The sequence below is a fragment of the Amaranthus tricolor genome, chromosome 13 (genome assembly GCF_026212465.1).
Source record: "Amaranthus tricolor cultivar Red isolate AtriRed21 chromosome 13, ASM2621246v1, whole genome shotgun sequence".
NCBI classification, from domain to species: Eukaryota; Viridiplantae; Streptophyta; class Magnoliopsida; order Caryophyllales; family Amaranthaceae; genus Amaranthus; species Amaranthus tricolor.
The window spans coordinates 14,535,542-14,545,170 of record NC_080059.1 but is presented as its reverse complement, the minus strand read 5'-3'; the positions used below and the strand labels follow the sequence as shown (position 1 = coordinate 14,545,170).

Genomic DNA, 9,629 nt, shown 5'->3' with positions numbered 1-9,629 from the left:
TTTGTAAGATCTTATGGGTTTGAACTCATTCAAGTATCAAGTCATCAAGTGTGCCGTTCTTGTCCGAGTATTTAAATGTTTCTCTCAAGTCCTTTGTTTTCTCGCAAAATGTGTAACTTCACCCTTTTTTTTTTTTTTTTTTTTATAAACTTAGGTAGAATCTTATATATATATATATATATATATATATATATATATATATATATATATATATATATATATATATATATATATATATATATATATATATATATATATGTCATGGTATCATTTATTTAATTTATTTATTTATTTAAATTATTTAGTTATATTACCTTATTGCCCCTTGACCTTTTGCATTGACTTTGACTTTCAGTCAATGGGCCTCTTTTCTGGGTCATTCTCCCTCATTCCTTGGCTATCCTTCTTCTAAGGATGGTAACCCCCCACTTCCTCTTAAATGCATGGTAATCCTTCTTCCATGCGAACTAACTGCCCATGTCTCCCATGATCTCCAACTCCCCCTCTCTGATGTAACTTCCTCCTTGAGCATTATAAAAGGGACAACCATCGGAGAGGAAGGGATATCTGAAAATAATTCCTCTTAGTATCCTTACTCGCTCTCCATTTCATTAATCCGCTGAAATCCAAGCTATATCAATCTCGAAACTCAATTACATTCAGTTTCTAACCCTCTATTCAATCTCACATTAACGTTCTAACTTGAGCGTCGGAGGGGTTTTCCGGGAGATCACCCCCCGAACAAGGCTAACGTGTTGTTTTGCAGGAATTCAAGTCGCTTCCTTCCACGAGTAGCCGTTCAATACAACGCTTCCATTCACAGTATTGTAAGTGTCTTTTGCATTACCTCGTTTCATTACCGAAACAGTTTGGCGCCGTCTGTGGGGAAGGGATAAAAAGTCATGGCTCCTAAGAAAAATCCAACTCAAACCGCCACCGTGCATAGCACAGATACAGACACTTCTGCAGGTCACGCTAATAATCAAGCCGTGACTCGCCGTGATCTGGACATGCTAGCGCGGAACCTCACGGCTGCTTTCTCTAAACAACTCCGCGCCGTCATAAATAATGCTCCTACTCAACAACGAGTATTAGAAGATATGGCGGATCAAATAAAAAACTTGCGGGAACGAATCGAACCCCATCAGGAGATACCGAAGTCTCATGAATCTCAGGATGGGAACTCGAGGACGTCCCACTCCAGTAGACGCATTAAGAAGAGGCGGGAGAGATCTAGAACCTACCCGAGCCTCAGCAAAACAGATCTGCGAGATGGCGAATCTAAAACCGCCTCTCGAGACGTCCGCACCTTCCTAGAGAGCAAGAAACAAAAGACGTCTGAAAGAGTCCAATCGTTGGTGGATAAAAGGAGGGAAGAAAGAAAGCAAGCCAAAGCCGCGGAGTCTAGCCGCCACATCACCATGCCGCGGAATGAGGCCGGCAAAAGTAGCCTTTCTGGAAAACTTATACCCATAATCTCTCCATTGGCCCCGGAGATACTAAATACCCCCAGTAATGGGAAGATAAAGATTCCGAACATGGCGGCCTTCGATGGAACGTCCTGCCCGGAGGAACACCTGATGGCCTACAAAAACTTGATGTTGCTGTATACCAATGACCCGTCGTTGTGGTGCAAGTTCTTCCCGACTACTCTTACGGGAGTAGCACTGACATGGTATACCTCCCTTCTAGGAGGAAGTATACACAACTTTGCCCAACTGGAAGAGAAGTTCCTGGGCCACTTTATAGCTTCCAGAAGGCAGGAGAAATCAAATTTCCATCTACTCAGCATCACGCAATTAGAAGGGGAGTCCATATCATCCTATCTAAAAAAGTTTCATGAGGCGGTGCTGGAGATAACCGATTTGGAAGAATCGGTTGCATTAAACGCCCTGATCAACGAAATGAAGGCCCAACGGCTGAAGTTCCAGTTGGTCGAAAGTCAAGTGAAGACATACGCGGAGGCCATGAAGCAATGCCAAAGCTATGTCACGGCCTCCGAAATATGTCAGGCCCATGATCCTAAAAAACGGAGGTCTGATAAGAAGGACCCCATTGCCAATCAATCCTCGAGAAACAGAGAGGAACAATCATTGAGGAGGGAAAGAAACTACCCTCCACGTCGTCCGGAGCCCCCGTCAGATATGGGGCCTCCACGATCCAGACATGTGTACGTCACGGAAGGGGAAACAAGGACGCCGAGTATACTCGATGGAGGTAATGACCAGATGTTCAACCGCAACAGGAAAGACATATTCTATGCCATCCGCAATGAATTGCCAACTCCGCCTTCTACTAACACCCCCTCCAACCGTCGCAACTTCAATCTGTGGTGTGACTACCACAAAGAACACGGCCACACTTTGGCCCAATGCCGTGAACTTAAACGTATCCTACATCAATTGGCTGATGAAGGAAAACTATCGAGGTTCATCAACAGGGGAGACTATGTAGCAAAAGAAGCCGAAAGAAAGTCGTGGCATCAAAGACGCAGATCCCCCGGAAGAAATGAGGCCAGGCGCGAAAGTTCCAACACTCGAGGGACTATCAACCTGATTTTCGGTGGATACACTGAGGAATATCCCACCATCCGCGCCGCAAAAGATAGCGTCCATACTTTGCTGAAGGGACCTCCAATGACCACATCTAGTGGGCCGGTCATGAAATTCGATGCCACGACCTCCCAAATGCTGCAACAACCACATACTGACCCTCTGGTGGTCACTTTGAAAATTGGGCAAATAAAAGTCAAAAGGGTACTTGTAGATACCGGAAGTACGGCTGATCTTCTAACAATGGATTGCCTAAGGAAAATGCAGTTTGAAGAAAAACACTTGCAACCCCTTGATAAACCTTTAATCGGGTTTGGGGGAAACCAGGTCGTTCCATTGGGTACCATCGTACTCCCCGTACGAGTAGGGGAGAAGGACAAAAGAAGAACGATGCCCATACGATTCACGGTTGTGGATCTCACATTCCCCTACAACGCCATCATGGGGCTTCCGCTCATCAATAAAATCAAAGCTGCAATCTTCCCTCATCAACTCTTGCTTCAGTTTGAGCGGGATGATGGGCAAGTGGGTATACTCAAAGGGGATCAAGTGACAGCCCGTCAATGTCTAGTGAGTACCCTCAAGCGAGAAACCTCCTCCACTCCCTCCAAAAGAAAGAGGGAAGACTCTTCAGCCGTCATGAGCGTGTATACAGACAATCCCAACGCCCACGAAAGGCCTCACCCAGTGGAACGATATGAGGAGGTGGAGATATTTGATGGGAAACAAATCAAAGTTGGAAAAGACCTCCCAGACGCAATCAAGACTGACCTCTTGGCCACCATCGCCGAGTTCCGCGATGTCTTCGCTTTTTCCACGGAAGAGATGCTTGGTATCCCTACCCATATCATGTGTCATAAACTTGATATAAAGCCAGGCTATAAACCCGTGAAGCAAAAGCTGCGACATCAGGGAAGAGAGCGAATAGAGGCCGTCAAAGAGGAGGTGGAGAAGTTATTGAAGGCCGGATTCATCAGAGAATGCAAATATTCCGATTGGCTCTCCAACGTTGTTCTCGTCAAGAAATCCAACGGGAAGTGGAGAATGTGCGTCGATTTCACGGATCTAAACAAGGTATGCCCAAAAGACGATTATCCTCTCCCCAAGATAAATCGTTTGGTGGACTCCACAGCAGGACACGCCCTGTTGAGCTTCATGGGTGCTAACGCAGGTTATCATCAAATCCCGTTGGCCCTTGAAGACCAACCACACACAGCGTTCATCACGAATGCCGGCGTGTACTGCTACAAAGTCATGCCCTTTGGTCTAAAAAACGCCGGAGCCACTTATTAGAGAATGGTAAACAAAGTGTTCCAGTCTCAGATAGGCCGAAATCTGGAGGTATACGTGGACGACATGATTGCAAAGAGCAAGCAAGCATCTGAACATGCTGCAGACCTCCGAGAAACATTCACAACCCTCCGGAGACACCAAATGCGACTCAATCCAGATAAATGCGTGTTTGGAGTTACTGGAGGAAAGTGCCTTGGTTTCCTTGTTGACAAAAGAGGGATAGAGGCAAACCCCGACAAAATTAAGGCAATCCAAGATATGAAGTCCCCCAGATCCGTAAAAGAAGTGCAGAAACTAACAGGGTGCCTAGCAGCCTTAGGGAGATTTCTATCCAAATCCGCGGACAAATGCTCCCCCTTCTTCGAAACCCTAAAGCAAAGCAAGTTCGAATGGACGAGAGAAGCAGAAGAATCATTCCAGGAATTGAAAGAACACTTGTCTACCTTGCCGAAATTAGTATCGCCCATCAAAGGGGAGAAGCTAGTCCTATATGTCTCTATTTCCGAATACTCGTTATCCAGAGTACTAGTGGCGGAAAGAGAAAAGAAACAGCTTCCAATATACTATGTGAGTCATGCATTTCGGGGCTCAGAGGGGAACTACTGCGAAGTGGAAAAGGTCATATTTGCAATAGTGATGGCAAGCAGAAAATTGAAGCCATACTTCCAATCCCACCAGATCATCGTCCGGACTGATCAACCTTTGAAAAAGATTCAGGAAGGGAAAAATAAGTCAAGCCGCGTTACAGATTGGGCAAACCAGCTAGCAGATTTCAGAATCGAGTATGAGCCTCGTACGAGAGTCAAAGCCCAGGCTCTGGCCGACTTCATTGCCGAAAGTACTCTTCCCCATCATCCTGAACCCAATCAAGAATGGAAGTTGTATGTAGATGGGTCCTCGACACAATTAGCAAGTGGGGCTGGACTCCTCATTGAATCGTCCGCCGGGGTCCGTATGGAAAGGGCGGTAAGATTCGAGTTCGCGGCGTCCAACAATGAGGCTGAATATGAAGCTTTATTGATGGGGCTGAAAATCTACTACGAGGCAGGGGGTAAAATATTGTCCGCATTTTCTGACTCCCAACTAATAGTTGGACAAGTAAATGGAGAATTCGAGGCCAAAGATGAAAGCATGAAAATGTACTTACAGCAAGTAAAGGAATTTGTTCAGAAATTCGACAAATTCACTTTGGTCCATATCCCAAGATCCCAAAATGCACAAGCTGATTCTTTGGCAAAGCTGGCTAGCTCAGCTGAAACATCCGTGGCTCGCGACATCATCTGGATGGATCAGAGATGTGGATGGATCCCTACATCAAGTTCTTGCAGAATCAGACGCTTCCCCAAGATGAAAATCAAGCAAGAATGGTCCAGAAAAAGGCCAGATGGTTCGAACTCCATGAAGGAACGCTCTATAAAAAGTCATATACACATCCCCTTCTGAAATGTGTTTCTCCTGAAGAAGGAAACTATATCCTTCGCGAAATACACGAAGGCGGATGTGGTATACATCAAGGAGTGCGAACTGTTGTAGGAAAGGTTCTCAGAAGCGGATATTATTGGCCCTCACTCAGGAATGTCGCGGAATCCTTAATCAAAAGATGTCCTGAATGTCAATACCACTCAAAGATTGGGAGGAAGCCATCAAATTACTTGACCGCCATGCAAGCCGTCCTGCCTTTTGACAAATGGGGCATGGATCTCCTCGGCCCCTTCCCACCTTCCAAGGGCCAAAGAAAGTTCATCATTGTGGCTATCGATTACTTCACCAAGTATGTGGAAGCAGAGGCTCTTAGCTCCATCACAGACAAGCAAGTCTGTCAGTTTCTATGGCGGAATATTATCACAAGATACGGCATCCCTCGTGTGATCATAACAGACAATGGAAGGAAATTTGTTAGCAAGAACACCATCGAGTATTGCGACAGGTTCAACATCCAAATCAGGTTCAGTTCTGTATCTCGACCTCAAACTAACGGGCAAGTTGAGTCCGCAAACAAGGAAATTCTCAACGGTATCAAAAAGAAGATAGAGGGGGTCAAAGGAAATTGGGATGAAGAACTACCAGGCATCTTATGGGCAAGTCGAACAACCATCAAAGAGGCCACGGGGCGTACGCCGTTCTCTTTAGTGTACGGATCCGAAGCCGTACTTCCAGTGGAAATAGGCGTACCCTCTACACGGGTCACCTACTACTCACACGCCGAGAATGAGGAAGATAAAAGAACAAACTTAGATCTCCTACCCGAAACAAGAGGAAACGCATTGTTGAGATCGATAGCACAGAAGCAGAGAATGATTCGTAGCTTTAACCGTCATGTCAAAACAAGACGTATTCAATTTGGGGACTTTGTACTCCGCAAAGTCGAGGCTACGAGAAAGATAGTGGAAAAAGGGAAGTTAGGAGCCAACTGGGACGGCCCTTTCAAAGTCACCCGCGTTATCAAACCAGGAACTTTCGAACTAGAAGACATGAAAGGAAAAAAACTACCTCGCCCATGGAATGGAGACCACTTGAAGAAATTCTTCATTTAACAAGATTTGCAAGGGGCAATCAGTAACTATCAGTCTTATCAGATTCACTCCGTGACATAGTTTCATCCCGCGACGTAGTCGCGTTCTCATTTGTATTTTGCTTTATCAGCCATCATCCCGCGGCATGCTCGCGTTGTCAATTGTAGCTTTAATGATTATCAAATTCATCATTTATAACAAATCAGAAGTTTCATTTTTAGATTATCCGGCTCTTACGATCACAAGTACTCGGCAAAATTCTATTGCAAATCTTATAAAATTCAGTTACATCGATAAGTCGGACCCCCAGTTTGGGGTCCCTGAGTTCAAAAATATTCTAAGCTATTCACAAAGATGTTTCCCAACCGGGACATCGATAAGTCGGACCCCCAGTTTGGGGTCCCTAAGTTCAAAAAATATTCTAAGTTATTCACAAAGATGTTTCCCAACCGGGACATCGATAAGTCGGACCCCCAGTTTGGGGTCCCTAAGTTCAAAAATATTCTAAGTTATTCACAAAAATGTTTCCCAACCGGGACATCGACAAGTCGGACCCCCAGTTTGGGGTCCCTAAGTTCAAAAATATTCTAAGTTATTTTCACTAAGATGTTTTCCAACCGGGACGTCGACGAGTCGGACCTCCAGATTGGGGTCTCAAACTTCAAAATTATTCTAAGTTATTTGATAAAATGTTCCCCAACCGGGACATCGACAAGTCGGACCATCAGATTAGGGTCCCAAGTTCATAATCATTCCGAATAAATATTTAGCTGAATTTTTCCTGGCCGCAACGTCGACAAGTCGGACCCCATGATAGGGGTCCTGAGTTCAGAATCAGACTAAGTAAATTTTTAAGGTCAACCAGCCGTGACATCGACATGTCGGACCCTCAAATCGGTTCCAAGGCTGAGATTGTCAAATCTACTAATATCTTTTAGCCGTGACCTCAACTAAAGGATGTTTCTCGCCTATTGATGGAAAGAAGCCGCGGCTAATAAAAGAGAAATACTTAAACAAGACGCTTTAAAAATCATTAAATCAATCATCCAAATAATTCGGCGCACAAAGTGATCATATTCAAGGTTACAAGTTAAAATTACAAAAATTCCTACTTTATATTACAAAAACTAAACATTAGCCAAAAAAGTATCGACGTCCCCCTCAGTGTCCTGGGCCGGCAACGGAGGAGACTCGGCCGCCCCCTCCTCAAGACTTGGAGTGAAGCTCACAAAATCTTCAACATTGAACGGCTCCACTTCAATCCCGGATAGCTCATTGGACAAACCCTGGAGGTTTCTTCCTTCATCAATGAGGAGATTTGACAAGTCTAGGCATAAACCCTCCAGTTGGGAAAGCGCCAAGTTCTCAGGGGTCCCCGAGGTCGAAGGAGGGGAGATAGTTAGTTTATCCAGATCAAGGCATAATGCCTCCCTCTCAGCCGCAACATCAACCCTCTCCGACCAAGCCCTTGCCTCTTCCACATCCCAGTTGGGGTCCACCAGTACCGCCGACTCCCGTTCCAAAAATGGAGCTAGGTTGGCCAAAGCTTCGTCCCCCTTAAGGTATGCCTTTTGTTTGAGGGAATCGAAGTCGACGCCTAACTCCGCGGCAGCCAGACGGTACCTCTCTTCAGTAATTGTGGACCCCGTGCCCACCATTTCTGCCGTCAGACTCCCTAAGAAACTCGATGCTTCCGGTTTGTCCGAAGTAAGCCAATCCCTAGCTATCCGGGCTCGTCTCCCCAAGTTGGTCTTATAAATCCGAGCCGTGGATAGCAAAGTCTTGAATTTGGTCGAATCAGTCGACACCTGTTCCAAAAGACACTGGTTCTGATGAACCAGTTTAGCATGAACATCCATCAGGTGACCGATTTCGTGGCCGAGGGTTGCCAATTTATTGGAAGCCGCGTCCAGACTCTCGACAGTCTCCTCCAGTTGCTTCCTCGCCCTCTCCCGCCACTGCTCAGTTCTGACTAAAAGCTCCTTCAGCTCAGAGCATTTAGCCAGCTTTTCCTTTAAGCCTGGCAGTTCATCTCGGAGCTTTTGAAGCTCCTCGTCCTGCTCATCGCAACGGGAGGATAAGGCAGCCAGAGTCTCCCTGTCCGCGGCACTTTGGCGACTGAGGTTGAGCTCAAAAGACAACCTCAGAAAAGCCTGCAAAAAGAATAAATCAAAATCTAAACAGTTAAACTTAAAGAGATGTAAGAGGAAGAAAGTTACCTCAGCCGCGGAAACTTGGAGTTGACGGACCCTATCGGTGGGGGAAAGGGAATCCAATAGATCAACATCCACTTGGCTGATCAAGTGAGAAGTCGCCCTATTAAACCGGGTTATCATGCCCTTAAGGCCCAAGTCGGTGAAAGGAGTGTCGTGCCGGAAAGGAAGAACCTCCCGACGACGATACACCTCTTCCACCTTGGCTTTAGGAGCCGCGGCCGATTCCCCCACCTTCTCTTTGCCCCAGCTCAAGACAGGGGACGCCTTAGTTTGAGGTGAAGCCACCTCCTCTTCCACCGACCTCATTTGCAGAGGTACGGCTGACATTATTGTTGTACCCGCCGAGGCCTTTTTTGAGGCACTCTCCTTATGGGAGGAAGAGACTCTCTTTCTCTTCCTCTCCCTCTTCTTCGATTCCCTCTTCTTAGAAGGGATTACCCTCTAAGAGTCATCGGCAATATGGACCTGTCTCCTCTCCTCAAGGAGCCGGAGAGCCTCCTCCTCGCAGGGGACCTCGTCCAGCCCCTTCTCCGCCGTTGCAGAGTCCTATCAGAGAAACAATTAGAAGAAATCAAAGAAATCCACTATAGTTCGGGAAGGATGAAGAAAGTTATACCTTTGGCGGAAGAGGTAGAGGTTTCTCCACGGGTCGTTGGATGGCCCCTTGAGCAAATCTCATGACACTGAATTTCTTCATGAGTTCCGGATCTTTTGCTCGAAGATTTTCCTTGGCTATCCCTGCAAAACCACGAGTTAGAGACAAGCAAATAATAGAAAAAAGAAGGAAGAAGTCCGACAACTCTTACTCCGATCGATAGCCAAGCTGATGCCGAATGCTAAGAGGAGGTTTTCATTCTCCAACTCAGGACGACCTGGTATCCAGTTGAGCTGGACGTTCATGGGTTTCCTTCCCAGTTGAACGTCCATCTTTGCATACTCAATTATTACCGCGTCGCTAAGAGAACATTGCGGGATACCATTATTGAAACCCGAAAGGTTGGGTTTGATGTCGAAAGATGTCTTGATCTTCCATCCTTCCGAATTATAGAGGTAGG

At 46.0% G+C, this 9,629-nt stretch overlaps 1 protein-coding gene across 1 annotated transcript; it reads left to right on the top strand.

The window, feature by feature from the left end:
- Positions 1–3,848: 3,848 nt before the first annotated feature.
- On the top strand, positions 3,849–7,296 carry LOC130798845 (uncharacterized). The gene is made up of 5 exons (XM_057661942.1): positions 3,849–4,463; positions 4,563–5,232; positions 5,310–5,858; positions 6,003–6,283; positions 7,129–7,296. The coding sequence occupies exons 1-5, from the start codon at positions 3,849–3,851 to the stop codon at positions 7,294–7,296; spliced, it is 2,283 nt and encodes a 760-aa protein (XP_057517925.1).
- Positions 7,297–9,629: the final 2,333 nt, after the last annotated feature.

What these genes read in the sequence shown, in the direction of transcription:
- LOC130798845 (XM_057661942.1), top strand. Translation starts at nt 3,849, where the DNA reads ATGGTAAACAAAGTGTTCCAGTCTCAGATAGGCCGAAATCTGGAGGTA. An exon ending in GTCCAGAAAAAGGCCAGATG is followed by an intron (nt 5,233 to 5,309) that starts GTTCGAACTCCA and finishes CTCCTGAAGAAG; the next exon opens with GAAACTATATCCTTCGCGAA. An exon ending in GCCCTTTCAAAGTCACCCGC is followed by an intron (nt 6,284 to 7,128) that starts GTTATCAAACCA and finishes ATAAATATTTAG; the next exon opens with CTGAATTTTTCCTGGCCGCA.